The sequence below is a fragment of the Puma concolor genome, chromosome C1, assembly GCF_028749965.1.
Source record: "Puma concolor isolate L17-30 chromosome C1, mPumCon1.1.hap2, whole genome shotgun sequence".
NCBI classification, from domain to species: domain Eukaryota; kingdom Metazoa; phylum Chordata; class Mammalia; order Carnivora; family Felidae; genus Puma; species Puma concolor.
Window position 1 is genome coordinate 149,803,415 of NC_141674.1, and position 16,680 is coordinate 149,820,094.

Below are 16,680 nucleotides of genomic sequence, written 5' to 3' on the forward strand. Positions count from 1 at the left end.
TCTGAAGCAGGTTCCAGGCTCTGAGAGGTCAGCACAGAGCCCGACGCGGGGCTCGAACTCACAGACCGTGAGATCATGACCTGAGCCGAAGTCGGACGCTTAACTGACTGAGCCACCCAGGTGCCCCAGTGACAGTTCTACTTTAGACAGAGACATGTGAAGGTAGGGGGGTGGGTAGAAGAAAAAAATTACATTTCACAACACCTCACAGTTTTCATGAAAAGCCAAATCAGCTTTTTATTTTGTTGGGAGGCAATTCTTCAGGGTGTTTATACACCCCTTATGATGACTTTTTTGCAGTAATTTTTGTCCTTCCCAGTCAGAGGGCAGATTTGTTCTGTGATAGGTACAAAGATAAAATGACTCTTGGGCTAGGTTTGCTAGCAATCCCCTCAAAAGATGAAAGAGTTTCGTGAGCTCAGGGTATCTCCGCTATGACACAGACACAAACTGCCCTCACAAAACTTCGGCGGGAAAGAAAAACCTTGAAGCTCATGCTGCTTGCTGTGCCCTGAGGAATACACTGTTTAAATCTGTTCGGATTCGTTGCCCACAATCTACGGAAGTGTGGCAAGTCAACCTAGCAGCCGCCTGCCTCTTAGGGACTATGGCACTGCTTTCCTAGGAATTCTTTCCTATGTAATTCACCGAAACCAAATTGAAGAGTTTTTAAACAGTTTTTTAAAAGTACCACAACATGTTTACAATTAGAAGTCATCTCATTTAAAGGGATAGTTATACAACATACAAGAAAAAGATATAGAAGCATTTAATATTATGAAAAATATAGATTTCCCTGTCAAAAATATGGGTGCTAATATTTAGAATGCTTATGATTTTTATAATAGAGAACACAGAAAACCTATTTCAAAATGCCCCCAGATAAGAAAAAGTTAAATTGGGTGGTATCCGTGTCCAATTTTAATGTCATTTAAAAATGGAATCAGATCACTTTGCCCTCAGGGAAGCAATTACCAAGTGATATCCCCAGAGCTTAGCCAGAAACAAATATCTCCTTTTGTGACTGGGGGTTGGGAGTGGGTGTTATTAAATTTAATTGCTCAGGAAGAAAAGACCCTTACCAGCTGATGGCTAGTAAACCCTTAGTATGGGTAATGGGAACTATCTGGATATATTTATTGTAACTCTGAAAAGGCATGTGGTTCTTAATAAGATGTCAAGTTAAATAGGACAATTCCTGTACTCTCTTCTCCAACCCTGAAAATGCTACATAATTGAGAACTGATGGAGTCTACACACAAATAACAACCAAAGATATAAAACACAACTCTGAAAAGCCCCTAAGAAAATAGAGGTAACTGGGTTCCAGAGTGAGGGATGGAAGATGGCCACTTACAGCAGAGATATGTGTACACGAATGGAAGAGAGACCTTGATACCTCTACCGTTCTCTCTACCAGCTGTGTCCTGTATGGATCACTGCTGAAGCACCAAGGCCAGCAATGGCTGGAGGCACCATAACAAGACAGAGCTGTCGCCCAGAACTAAGAAACACAGCTCATCAGGCTGGTCACTCCATCACCTCTCCACTGCCCAGAGAGAGAACAACAAAACCAGAAGCCAGTTTCTCAGGAAAGAACCGAACAACAAAAACATATTTTTAAAAAAAAACTATTAAAAAAAAACAACTCCTGACTAGAATGGTCAAGGGAAAACAAAGACGTACAAACGATAGGAAAAGAAAAGGGAAACATGATGATAGATACAAGTAGGGATTTTTTTCAAAAGGATTTGGATAAGTCGGTGGTAGAAGCAGTATAGTTTTTTAATTTCTCCGAATCTCCACATAAAAAAAGAGTGAGAGAGCAAAATCAAATCCCACAATCTCCGCAACAAAGTAAAGTGGCAAGGTGTCTCACAAACCCCACCGTATAAGCAGGCGAGGACAAACCACCAACCTCCACAGACCTGTGGTTGACACCTGTGTGGAAGTAACAGGACATCTGACCGGCCTAAGGAAAGGAGCCCCCCCAAATGCCCACAAGTTCCCACTGGAAAGTGTGGTGGGCCAATTTAAGAGCAGCAACTGAACTGCCCAGTCCAGCAGCAGGTCCATGCACAGGCTCACAGTAACTAGACCAGAACTAAAGGGGCTGTGTCACTTTAATCGTGTATAACAACAACAACAACAACAACAACAAAACAGTGAGTGTTCCAGTAGTTCATGATAGTTCACTTAGGCAACAAATGAAAATCTACATAAGGAAGTAGTTCTAGGAATTGAAGAAACTCAAAATCTAAGGATGCTCAGTTGCTGCATAAAGTTTGAAAAAGCATCTGATTGAACAATTTGATATTATTTTTTTTTTTTTTAATTTTTTTTTCAACGTTTATTTTTTTGGGACAGAGAGAGACAGAGCATGAACAGGGGAGGGTCAGAGAGAGAGGGAGACACAGAATCGGAAACAGGCTCCAGGCTCTGAGCCATCAGCCCAGAGCCCGACGCGGGGCTCGAACTCACGGACCGCGAGATCGTGACCTGGCTGAAGTCGGCCGCTTAACCGACTGCGCCACCCAGGCGCCCCTGAACAATTTGATATTATAATTTTAAGCTAGAAAATGATAAAAATGTCTCATGTGCTTTATGGTTTCTTGGAAAGACAAGAGCAAAAGGTAGAAGAAGCCTTTTGAAGAAACTTCATTCCCAATTAGGACTCTATGATTGATAATTATTTGAATGTAGGTGTAAGGACTGACATGATATAGAATAGTTCTTCGGCATTTGTCATTCCAGGTTTCTACCACTATATATCTACAGCAATTCCACACTCCAAGGCAGGCAGCAATTTAAAATTTCTGAGACCCAAACATAAACTGAAGCCAAGGTGCAGATGAAAGTCATGTGGCCAGATTTACTGCTTGCCTACTATCACATCTCAGAAGCGAGAAACTCTTGCTCTTCACCCTTCATACTTAATGACTTTTGAATGAGAGATTAAATACTATAGTGGAGTTCACAAATTCGTGGATTCACAAATGTCTTAAGACAGCTCTCTCTCTCAATGTCAAGGATCTTTTGTACCTGTAATCTGTCTGGACATTTCTTATGCAAACGTGGGACTAAATATAAAGAGTTATCTTCTAGTTACAACTGGCTAGTGTACCCTGGTTTCCATTAACACAATCCTAAGAAAGGATGGTTATCCTAGATTAAAGCATCAAACTCCAGCAGATATTCAAGTCTATAGAAAGTTCCTTTATTATATATTTATAAAAGGCTCACTAGAAAATTTCATAGACTGCTTGATTCCTAAAAAGTAACTTTTTAAGTGTCAAACATAATAGATACACATACTTTGGTCTCTAACACCCCAATGTGCTTTACTGCACAATTCCTCCATATGACGAATACACAAATTCCTATTTACTTGCGTTGACTTAGGAACTGTTCTAACAATTGTATCACAAGTCAAAAGCAAGTAAGAGAGTTATGCATCTAAAGAATAAAATTATCATTTACTCATCAGTTTGCCTCTTAGCACATTTTTTCTTTAGACTCAATTTCAATTCTCTATTATGCCAATATACTATCTTAAGAATACGCTTTTCTTAAAATTCAAGACTAAAAGAAATTCACTGTAGCTTAAAGTAGTACTTGTAGAAGATTAAAGTTAACTTCTTGATCCTTTATAATTCTTTATAATTCTATAAAAACTTTCAAATACTGTAGAATTATGTGAAAAAATAAATACCCTAGCCCATTACTAATTTATTCTGTTTAATTTGCCAACTTTCCAAATCTTAAACACACAGAATAGATTCATTATTTACTAGAAAATGTTAACATTTTTGTCTCCATTCATAATAATAATTTTCCTAATTCCACTATTAGACCACTGTACAAGTTAAATTATATTTCAATTTTGGCTTGGGCCTGATAGTTCTGAAACTTATTTCACTGAAGTTTAAAATGATTGTAACTACTAATCCTGGGACTCATCCTTCAAAAACTATTTCAAATCATTAATTAAATCCTATAAGAATTTCTTATTATTTATCAGAATAGAATTCTATTCCTATTGTTTTTACTATGCTTTTGTTTTCAAACATCCTTTGTTGAAATCTGAAATTATTGTTTTATAGTGTTAAGTGCTTCTAAATGATAAGGTACTGTTAAGATTTATTGTGAGAGAGTAATAAGAAATCAACTAATGAAGATGCAAAAATCAGCAGAAAAACAAACAAACAACCCTACACTCTGTTACCAACTTTCAGGAGGAAAGAATAAATTATAAAGGCAATAAGTCATTAGAAATACAAAAACAGCTCTCATAATATGGCCGGAGTACAAAACCATCTGACCCTAAGTATTTTCACAAATCATCATTATGTTAACTTTTTAAAGGCCGTAAGATTTCAAGAGATTTAAATACACTCATATGCTATATTTACCATATAAGGAAAGTATAACACTATACTCCAAAATGGTTTTAATATTTTTTTTGTTATTTGACTCTTCATTAACAATAAATCTCACTATGGATATCCTATTTTCTATGCTTTCTCAGTAGGATTTCATTATAGCATGTTAATAGTAGTGTCCGGTTATTAGTTTTATTACAGCATGACATTAAGTCTTCAAACTAGGGGCGCCTGGGTGGCTCAGTCGGTTGAGCACCCGACTTTGGCTCAGGTCACAATCTCACAGTTCGTGGGTTCAAGCCCAGCATAGGCTCTGTGCTGACAGCTTGCTCAAAGCCTGGAGCCTGCTTCAGATTCTTTGTCTCCTTCTCTCTTTGCCCCTCCCCCACTCACGCTTTGTCTCACTCTGTTTGTCAAAAATAAACGTAAAAAATAAAAACAAAAGACTTCAAACTATTTTTGATAAGGATCTAGTCTCCAGAACATAATAAACAACTCTTACAACAACTTAAAGACAAATAAACCAGTTTAAAAATATTTTTAACAATTTTAACTTCTCAGACATTTCTCTGAAGAAGATACATAAATGGCCAATAAGAACTTGAAAAGATACTCCATATAATTAGGTAAACACAAACCCAAACCACAATCTAATACCACTTCACATCTACAAGGGTGGCTATAATCAAGATGACAGGTAATAACAAGTACTGAGAAAGAGGTGAAAAAACTGGACACCTTACATATTGAAGCACTTACACATACAAAACATGGATGAACCTTGACAGCATTGTTACATAGAAGAAGCCAGATACAAAGGGCACCTACTGTATGGTTCCACTTACAAGAAATATCCCAAACAGACAAATCCATAAAGACAAAGTAGATTAGTGGTTGCCAGAGGCTAGGGAGAGAGAATGGGGTTCTTTTGAGGGGATAAAAATGTTCTGAAAATAGACAGTGTTGTTGATGGTTATAAAACTCTATGAATACACTAAAAACCACTGAATTATACACGTAAGGAAAGATGACTTGTATACTGAAAATGACAAAGCATTTTTAAAAGAAATGAAGAAGACCTGAATAAACTGAAAAACGTCCTGTGCTTATGGATTGGAAAACTTAAGATGACAATAATCCCCAAATTAATTCACAGATTCAATATAATCCCTATCAAAATTGGCTTTTCTTTTTAATGTTTATTTTTGAGAAAGAGCAAGTGGGGGAGGAGCACAGAGAGAGGGAAACACAATCCAAAGCTGGCTCTGCACTGTCAGCTCAGAGCCTGATGTGGGGCTCAAACTCACAAACCACGAGATCATGACCTGAGCTGAAATCAAGAGTTGGACACTTGGGGCACCTGGGTGGCTCAGTCAGTTAACTGTCCAACTTCAGCTCAGGTCATGATCTGGTGGTTCATGAGTCTGAGCCCCACGTCAGGCTCTGTGCTGATAGCTCAGAGCTGCTTAGAGCCTGCTTTGGATTCTGTGTCTCTCTCTCTCTCTCTCTCTGCTCCTCCCCAGCTTGTGTTCTCTCTCTGTCTGTCAAAACTAAAATAAACATTAAAAATTAAAAAAAAAAAAAGAGTTCGACACTTAACTGAGCCACCCATGCAACCACGAAATAAGTGGCTTTTTAAGGAGTGCACTTCTGATGAGCACCAGGTATTGTATGGAAATGTTGAGTCACTATATTGTACACCTGAAACTAATATTATACTGTGTTAACAGGAATTTAAATTAAAACTTAAAAATAAATTAATTAATTAAATAAATCCACCTGATTTTAAACAGAAATTGACAAGTTGATTCTAAAATTCATATGGAAATGCAAGGGACCGAGAAAAACAAAACCAATCTTGAAGAAGAAAAAAAAAAAAAAAGAGGACCCACACTTTTCAATTTCAAAACCTACTACAAAGCTACAGTAATTAAGACAGTGTGAGCATAAGAATCAACAAATATGTCAATGATAGAATTAAGAGTCCAGAAATAAATCCTCACATTTATGGTCAATTGATTTTTAACAAGGGTGCCAAGACAATCCCAAAAGGCAAGAATAGTCTTTTCGACAAATTGTGCTAGGACAGCAGCTGGATATCGACATCTGAAAGAGTGAAGCTGGACCCCTATACTCATACCATATCCAAAAATGAAGTCAAAATTGATCACACACCTAAATGTAGGAGCTAGACGTATAAATTCATAGAAGAAAAACAGGTTTAAATCTTTGAGACTTAGAATTAGGCAACAGTTTATTAGGTATGACACCTACAGCCTAAGCAACAATAGGAAAAAAGATAAATTGGACTTCATCACAATTTTTAAATTTCTGTGCTTCAAAGGGCACTATCAAGCAAGTATAAGGCTAACCTACAGAAAGGGAGAAAATATTTCCAAATCACATATCTAATAAGAGCCTCATACCCAAATTTATATAAAAAATAATAAAAAGACAAATAACCCAGTTTTTAAAATGGCCAAAGGATCTTAACAGTTCCACAAAGAAGATCTACAAATAGCTAACAAGCATATGGAAAGATGTTCAACATCACCAGTCACCAGGAAATGTATACTGAAACCATAATGAGAAACCACTAGGATGGCTATAATTAAAAAAACACATGTTGATGAGGATGTGGAGAAATCGAAATTCTTGGGGTGTCTGGGTGGCTCAGTCAGTTAAGTGTCTGATTTTGGCTCAGGTCATGATCCCTGGTTCACAAGTTGAACTCCCACATCGGGGGCTCTGTGCTGACAGCTCAGCGCCTGGAGCCTGCTTCAGATTCTGTGTCTCCCTCTCTCTCTACCCCTTCCCTGCTCGCACTGACTGTCTCTCTCTCTCTCTCTCTCTCTAAAATATACAGACATTAAAGAAAATTTAAAAAAAAGAAAAGAGGGGCGCCTGGGTGGCGCAGTCGGTTAAGCGTCCGACTTCAGCCAGGTCACGATCTCGCGGTTCGTGAGTTCGAGCCCCGCATCGGGCTCTGGGCTGATGGCTCAGAGCCTGGAGCCTGTTTCTGATTCTGTGTCTCCCTCTCTCTCTGCCCCTCCCCCGTTCATGCTCTGTCTCTCTCTGTCCCCAAAAAAATAAATAAACGTTAAAAAAAAAAAATAATAAAAAAAAAATAAAAAAAAAAAAGAAAAGAAACTGAAATTCTCATATATATAGCTGGTGAGAACATAAAATAGCACAGCTTCTTTGGAAATAGTCTGGCAGTTCCTCAAATGTAAGCACAGAGTTACTATATGACCCACCAATTCCACTCCCAATTATACACCCAAGAAAACTGCAAACAGATACTACACAAAAGCGTGTACACAAATGTTCAGAGCAGCATTATTCACAATAGTCAAAAATGGAAACAATCTAAATTCAATCAACTGATAAATGGATAGCAAAAAGTGATAAATTTATACTGTGAAATATTAGTCATCTGAAGAAATGAAGCACTAATATATGCTATAGCATGGATGAACTCTGAAAACATGCTAAGCCAGAAAAGGGAGCATATTGTAATGATTCCATGTCTATGAAATATCAAGAAGAGGCAAATCCTTAGAGACAAAATGCAGATTAGTGGTTGCCAGGAGCTAGAAAGAAAGGGAAAGAGGAGTGACCGCTCATGAGCATGGGGTTTCTTTTTGAAGGGATGAAAATGTTGTGTGATTAGACAGTGGTGATGGCTATACAACTCTGTGGATATACTAAAAATCACTGCATTGTACACTTATAAAAGGGTGAGTTTTATCATGTGAATTACATCTCAATTTCTAAAATAAATACATTTTGAAAATTAATTACATGGTGGCTTTAGTTACTTAAAGAAATACCACATAACATTTCTTTTCCATAATCTAACCTACATAATCCTTCTCTACAAAGAAATATACCAGCATAATTACTGTGCCAGAACAGTAAGAGGAAAGCATTAATACAACTGAAACCAATTTCAGAGTAAATTATTAAAAGTCGCTTTTAAGAATGCCCATCTTCCACTAATCTTACCAATTTTCAAATCATCAGCCAGACTTTCTTTGGTGAGATTCAACAATTCTCTTCCATCAATGTTATTCATTTTGAAAATACCAACAAGGTCATTTAAACCTTGGGCACAAAGCCACACTGAAACATCATCCTCTGACCAGTCTTCAGGAAATTGCTTCGCCTCGTCTTCTGTGCTCCTTGCTTAAAAACAAACCCACAAACAGAAAGGCAGGTAAAATAACAATGAAGGAAAGTATTGCCTTTATGAATATTCTCACTGAGAATTAAAAACTAAATAAAATTTCCTTAAAGCTGTGTTTTAGCAACCTTTTAAGAAATTTCAAAAAAATCAAATAACACTATGTACAGTTACAATATTATTTAATACTATATTAAATACTACTCTCTTGGAACTTTTCAGTCTAGAAAAACAATTTTTTATTATATAAAATTCATATCAGCAAAAGTACTCTGCTCTATCGTCTGCATATCAGCACCACTATTCGGTTAATTCTGACAGTAATAAAAGTAAAATTCCTAAATTATGTGTCAACATTGCTTGATGAGGCCAAAAATAAAACGAACAAAGTAAAACTCTGCTTTCTATTTTGTTCTCAGGCTATATTTATCTGAAAAAGCAGTATGCGTACAAATAAATAGCTTATAAAAAAATTGGGAGGTAGGATTTCCATGAATGTGCTCCTAAAAGGATTTACCAACAGCTTTAACATATATAAACTACTTGAAACACTAGATTCTCTAAAATTATTTTTAAATTATACATTCGGATATACACTTCATATTGAGAAAAAGCAAAGTGAGTAATTTGTTAAAAATTTACGTGATTTAAAAAAATTTTTTTTAATGTTTTTTTATTTTTGAAAGAGAAAGACAGAGTGTGAATGGGGGAGGGGCAGAGAGCGAGAGGGAGACAGAATCTGAAGCAGACTCCAGGCATCGAGCTGTCAGCACAGAGCCTGACTTGGGCCTCAAACTCGTGAACCATGAGATCATGACACTTAACTGATTGAGCCACCCAGGTGCCCCCAAAAATTACAGGATTTTTTAATTTAACGGTGAATGGGATTGAACTGGGTTAAATATGATGCCCTTACTAACCTTGGCAAGGTGTTTCCAGATCAAATTGCCAGATGTTCACTGTTTTGTCCATTGAACCAGTAGCAAGTAAAAGGATATTGGGTGCAAAGGCACAAGTTGTGACATACCTAGTTAATAAAAACAACTATTATGTATCCTCAGACTAAATTTTTTATTATATTAATACAAAATGAGGTTAAGTTCAGACCTGGTGTGCTGAGTCAATGTGTGAAGTATATTCTCAGTATTCTGAAAAACAATAAAAACAGCTTTACATTTACTCAGGCAGGAGTAAAGTTACTGATAAAGGCTCATTTGACATAAATAGTTTATATGATACCAGTATTTTATTATAATTAGTCACTAATGTAAGTTGAAACTTTACCCCAAAAAAAGAGAACAGCCTCTATAACTAATAATATTATCAGGTACTTATTTCACTCTCAGTAATTAGCACTGTTGTCTGCTGACCACCCTCCTAGAAATTTTTAGTATAATAGATCCTGGGCTTCTGCTGATGGTTTTGAATTTACTAACAGTAGCCTAAACATCTATTACATGAAATGACCTGTATTTTTGCTATGGCATTTGACTTGTACCCAACTGCAGGACCGGTGAAGAGAAATTAGTCACTTAGATTTTGAGTACACTTAGCTGGCCATCTAGCATCTAGATGTATTTATTAATTTTTAAAAAGTGAAGTATAGTTCACAGTGTTATATTAGTTTCAAATGTACAATTAGTTGTATTTAGCTGAGATTCATATACATATTTTATGGAGGAAGTTTAGTGTTCTAGCTATTCTTGTGAACGTAAAATCTTAAGCAAATTTGTTGAGAAACATTCAGGATCTACTTCACCCAGTTTGTATTCTTTTCCATCTCCTGCAGAGCACTCCACGATTTGAATTCCCACATAGAAGACTAGTTTAGATTCCTTGCTTGACCGACTACACTTTGATGATTAACATCTCTGGTTCATTTGCTAGCACGCTGCTGCCTGAACTCCATCATTGTAAGGCTCCATTCAACATGGATTTCTCTTGAGGAATATTTTCATCAACCACATCTTTGCTACATGTAAAACGTTCATTTTTTTTTTTCATACTCATGCAACTCGGTCTTTATTCATATGGCTCTACCAAAAACTGCCATTTTCCCAAGTCTATTAAAACTTACTCTTCCTTCTATCAGTCTCTAAAGCCAGCCAGATCTCTACCAGTGGTAGCCCCTTTCAGCATCCACAACCCTGGGGTAAATATTCATTCTTTGCTATTATGGAAACCTGGTATAAAAATTTAAGAAAAATCAATTTGAAGTGTTTTTTGTTTTGTTTTTTTTTTTTTGGATATTGGTGCTCTTTAAATCTGTATTTTCTTTGATCAGATTAATCATCTATCTTAGACATCTATCCATCTTAAAATCATTACTGAAATATTTAAGGGCCTGTCCCAGAACCAATAACTTGCATAACTATCTTAGCACTTTTGAAAATGTATATTCTTAGGCACTCTAAAAAGAAAAGAAAGTATTTTATCCATCTTGCCTAACAAAACTTGAAGTTCAGTACCCTAATAAACATAATTTACACGTATCACACATGCAAGATTTTGAAATACTTACAGTATCATACACTATGACAGATTTATCCACTGATCTTTAAAAGAAAAAGGAAATTATGGGTGAGAAGTTCTATAAAAGCCAGGTAGTTATTAATATTTTTAAATCATTTAAATAACTTTTTTAGAAAAGGCTGAGATACTGATATACAAACATTTAGAATGCAAGCTTTTTGTTCATATGTATGAACTTTTATTCAAAAGACTACATGCCACATATAAAATTTTTCAGAAAATTATAAACTTTATTAAATACTAGTTTATTACTACTTTATTAATACTAGTATATGCTATTTATACCATCTAGCCATAAACAGAGTAAGCATTTATGATGTATAAATAAGACATAATCCCATATCAAGTTAATAACTCAAAGGGAAAAACCACTATAAGGGAAAGCTATTTATAATTGACCCTCAAACAATGAAGGGATAGGGGCATTGATTCTCCTCTTCCCCATGCGGTTGAAAATCTATGTATGAGAAAGACAGATAACCATAGGATTTTTACCCATATATGGAATTTAAGAAACAAAACAGATGAACATAGGGGAAAGGAAAAGAGAGACAGAGAGAGAAGAAAGCAAACCATAAAAGACTTAACTATAGAGAACAAACTGAGGGTTGATGGAGGGAGGTGGGCAGGGGATGGGCTAAATGGGTGATGGGTATTAAGGAGGGCACTTGTGTTGAGCACTGGTTGTTATATGTAAGTGATGAATCACTAAATTCTACACCTGAAACCAATATTACCATATATGTTAATTTCTAACTAGAATTTAAATAAAGACTTGAAATAAAAAACAAAAATTTAAAAATAAAAACTATGTGCAAATGTATATCTAGCTATATGGATATATGCATAAATACATGTATGAATCACAAAAATATTCTTGTCAAAAATGATACTATGAGCTACAATTCAAATCTCATTTAAGAAAAAAGAAAATCCACGTATAACTTTTGACTCTTCAAAAACTTAACTACTACTAAGCCTCCTGTTGACTGGAAGCTTTACCAACAACAAATAGTTGATTAACACATATTGTGTATGTTATATGTATTCTATACTGTATTCTTACAATAAAGCTAGAAAAAATAAAATGTTAAGAAAATCTTAAGAGAAAATACTGTACTGTACCAAAAAAACTGCATATAAGTAAACCCATGCAGTTCAAACCCATGCTGTTCAACGGTAAACTATACTTGTTACTTGGTTTTTGTTTCAAACATCATTGTTCTTTATCATTAATATAGCCATGACTTAATTACCAACCTCTCTCTCTACACACACACATACAAACACACACACACACACACACATACAAACACACACACACACACACACACACACACACACACACACACACACACACACGTCTTGTGACTCATTCCTGAAAACTGTAATTCTAAACTTGGTATGAACTCTGCAAGGTTTCTTTTAGTAGTATAAAATTAAAAACAGCCATCTGGGATTATTCTGGTGGTAAAAAGAAAATCACCAAACAAAGAAAAATGCAAACATTGTAACAAAGTACATAAATAACAATAGATAAATGTTTTTCTGCATAGTATCTTCCCTCTTTAAAAATATATATGATGCTATGGGGCGCCTGGGTGGCGCAGTCGGTTGGGCGTCCGACTTCAGCTCAGGTCACGATCTTGCAGTCCGTGAGTTCGAGCCCTGCGTCAGGCTCTGGGCTGATGGCTCGGAGCCTGGAGCCTGCTTCTGATTCTGTGTCTCCTTCTCTCTCTGCCCCTCCCCCCTTCATGCTCTGTGTCTCTCTGTCTCAAAAATAAATAAACGTTAAAAAAAATTTTTTTTTTAATATATATGATGCTATATATATGCTATATGCTACACCACGATATACGCTACAAGGTAAGATAATACAATATAAGTGTTACTAATGTCTGTACAACTTTAATACTGTTTATAGTTATTATTAAAAGATAGCTGATAAGAGACTGCAGGAATCATACCTACTGGAGGGCTTAAAATTCCTTGTTTAGTGTAAGTTATCCAGGGTAGAGGATGGATTTTGACTGCAGAATCTTTATTATAAGTTCAAAATAAGAATTACACTTCAAATGTTCAAATGTAAAATAAAATACAAGAAAGTGGGAAGCACACAGAATGCTTTCTGGATGTAAAAAACAGTTACAGCATTAAATGTTAAATTCCAGCCAAAAAACACTGAAAATATTAATTAGCAGCTAACATTATTTGAGTACATATATACTAAACATAATTTGTGGATACTCTTATTGAGTCCTAAATTCCTCAAGGTACAAGGTATGATTATCAGAACATATAAAATTCTTAGGGAAAACTTTTACTTCTGAGCAGCCTAAAAAAGAAAACTAAAAGGAAATTCCACCTTCTTAACTACACGTAGTGCAATTAAAACTGACTCATCCTAATACTATAGCACTTGAAAAGCTGGATCACCATTAGTAATCTTTATGAGCATCTAATATTGGGAAGACAGAAATAAGGACAACAAGCAAGAGGTCACATACGAGAACAGCATGAAATAAGGCCGAAAATGTAGACTAGAACAAAAATACAAAGTACCCAAGAAATGTAGGCAATCCTGTAGGCAACAGATAGCCATGAAGGCAATGGAATAGGTTCACTTGATATTGAAGTAAAAAAAAAAAAAAGTGAATCTGAGAAGCAAAAGGCCAAACATTAAGATCTCCTAAGAGGGGGCGCCTGGGTGGCGCAGTCGGTTAAGCGTCCGACTTCAGCCAGGTCACGATCTCGCGGTCCGTGAGTTCGAGCCCCGCGTCGGGCTCTGGGCGGATGGCTCAGAGCCTGGAGCCTGTTTCCGATTCTGTGTCTCCCTCTCTCTCTGCCCCTCGCCCGTTCATGCTCTGTCTCTCTCTGTCCCAAAAATAAATAAACGTTGAAAAAAAAAATTAAAAAAGAAAAAAAAAGATCTCCTAAGAGTCTAAACATCCAACCAAGAAGAATAGAAATTATGAATGAAGATGTGTGGACTTAGGAAGATAGAAAAGATTGTCAACTCACCTCCTATATAACCTCTAATTTGACTAATGGGATTCAAAGAAAGATACCATAGGATTTGATAGCTGATTAGATTTAGTGGAAGGAAATTAGAGTTAGGAAAAAAATAATAGTTTTTAATATTTGAGATTTGAGTTGGAAAGACCAGGAGAATAACAGAACCACTGTAAACAGACACAAAATAAAATACTTTGAAATCACTCAAGCAATATAAAACCTCAAAATATTCCCTAAATTGAACCTGAACCAACACTGAACAAGAAGTCCAATTGTCTGGTGCCCCTGGTTATACATTTCCTGCCTGCTTTATGTAACTCTTTCCCCAACTTTTCATATCTACATCCCACCACAATCTGCCCTGTCACTTTAAGCCCAGGTTTCCTTATAAAGGAAGTATTAGTTTTCAAGCCTTTTGATACTGCATTCCTTCAGTTTTGTGGCACTCTAAAACCTCAACTCCGCTCACTCAAGACTACAAGACAAACATGTCAATTATATCTAGACGGTTACTGGGTGAGAGCAATAATACATATTGTTATGTGTTTGATATTGAAGAGCATACATAGACTCATGGGTGATCAGTGACATTATGACGTACAGCCACCCAGATCAGAAATCACCAAAGCATTTTAATCTAAACTAGCTTTATACAATGGCAAAAAAAAAAAAAAAAAAAAAAAAAAAAAAAAACAACCCTAATCAAATGAAATTACCAACATTTCTTTAGGTCAAGTGTGTTCCTAAGTTTTAAAGATTTATTTTACACTCAAGCATTTTTATTTTAAACGTATTTATCTATGGGGGTGCCTGGTGGCTCAGTGAGTTAAACATCTGACTCTTGATTTCAGCTCAGTTCATGATCTCTGGGTTGTGAGATCAAGCCCCTCATTGGACTCTGTGTTGAATGTGGAACCTGCTTAGGATTCTCTCTGCCCCTCCCCTAATCATGCTCGCTTGCTCTCTCTCTCTCTCTCTCTCTCAAAAAAAAGAGAGGGGTAATTATCTATGTTTCTTCTCACTCATAAAGTATTTGAAGTCTCTTACAAGATGTAGCAAAAACAAGGTAAAAATTATATGAGGAAACTGGAGACAAAGAGAATACAAAGATGAGGTGGGGAAGAAAAATAAAGATAAAGATTAAAAATAAAAATATACGTCATAAAATCCAGTCCACCTTGCCACAGGAGGGCTGCAAGTTTGGTTCTGAGCTTCTTTAGCAATTAAAAAAAATGTAGAAACACAAACTCCAAGTTTGGAAAAGAGACATCAATTCCTCAGACTGAGATCTGAAAGAACTATTTTCCCCAAGGTGTTTACAGAGAGGATACTATGACAAAAAGTCCTCAACAACTGTTTCAAAGACACATGGTTAATTTCAAACATTTAGTTTATAATACCCCTCAGTATAGGACAACGGTTGAAACTTCAAGCAGAAGTCAGAAAATGAGGAAGTAAAATGTTATGTTATATAACTGCCCAATGTTTTATATTACACAAAAAATAATAAACATAATTTTTTTTTTAAAGATTTTTTTTATTTTTTTTATTTTTCAACGTTTATTTATTTTTGGGACAGAGAGAGACAGAGCATGAACGGGGGAGGGGCAGAGAGAGAGGGAGACACAGAATCGGAAACAGGCTCCAGGCTCTGAGCCATCAGCCCAGAGCCTGACGCGGGGCTCGAACTCACAGACCGCGAGATCGTGACCTGGCTGAAGTCGGACGCTTAACCGACTGCGCCACCCAGGCGCCCCAATAAACATAATGTTTAATAAACAATTATTATGCCCTCAAAATAAATAATGCTTTGCTGGAATTTTCTTTTTTTTTTTTAAGTTTGTTTATTTTGAGAGAGAGAGAGCACACAGCAGAGGAGGGGCAGAGAGACAGGGAGAGAGAGAATCCCAAGCAGGCTCCACACATCAGTGCAGAGCCTGACACAGGGCTCAACCTCATGAACCAGGAGATCATGACCTGAGTAGAAACTAAGAGTCAGACATTGAACTGACTGAGCCACCCAGGTGCCCCCAGCATTTTCTTATTTAAGCTTCATAACAATCTTATGAGGAAAGTGTTATTACTTTCTCTATTTTATAATTCAGAGAAATGAAGTTGAGATAAGATATGGAATTAGAAACTGTTCAAGGTCACACAGCTAGTAAATGGCAGGACTGGGATGAAAACTAGTTCTATGTGATCCCAAAACCCAACTTTTTGCATTTTACTTCCTAGAACATCATCCCCCATGAATGTATTAACATTAAAATTGATTCATAATGGGGATGGTTTTAGCCTAAAAACACATAAGGCAGATGACATGGCCATTCATATTTCATTAAAGCTTTCACAAGACATCTAATTTAAAGCAATGCAATATCTAATTTTATCTTTATCTATTGATAAATCGCCATCATGCACTTTTAGGCTACTAAATGTACTGACCTGTTCTATAGGATTATAAACAATGTTGTAAAGAGATAGAGGGGAAAAGATGATTTTGGAAGAGTGATCTCAAGCCTTATTCTAGTCATTACTGAGCAAGAGAAGGTTGTTTGTTAAAGC

At 36.2% G+C, this 16,680-nt stretch overlaps 1 protein-coding gene across 5 annotated transcripts in view; it reads right to left on the minus strand.

The window, feature by feature from the left end:
- The window catches only part of WDSUB1 (WD repeat, sterile alpha motif and U-box domain containing 1), a 52,573-nt gene that overhangs the window by 20,478 nt on the left and 15,415 nt on the right, over positions 1–16,680 (minus strand). For all 5 annotated transcript variants that reach the window (XM_086718686.1, XM_086718684.1, XM_086718685.1 and 2 more), the window contains 4 exons: positions 11,090–11,123; positions 9,676–9,716; positions 9,489–9,595; positions 8,391–8,570 (listed from right to left, as the gene is read on the minus strand). In XM_086718686.1, coding sequence (XP_086574812.1) covers positions 8,391–8,570; positions 9,489–9,595; positions 9,676–9,716; positions 11,090–11,123 — 362 coding nt within the window. The remainder of the gene's footprint in view (positions 1–8,390; positions 8,571–9,488; positions 9,596–9,675; positions 9,717–11,089; positions 11,124–16,680) is intronic.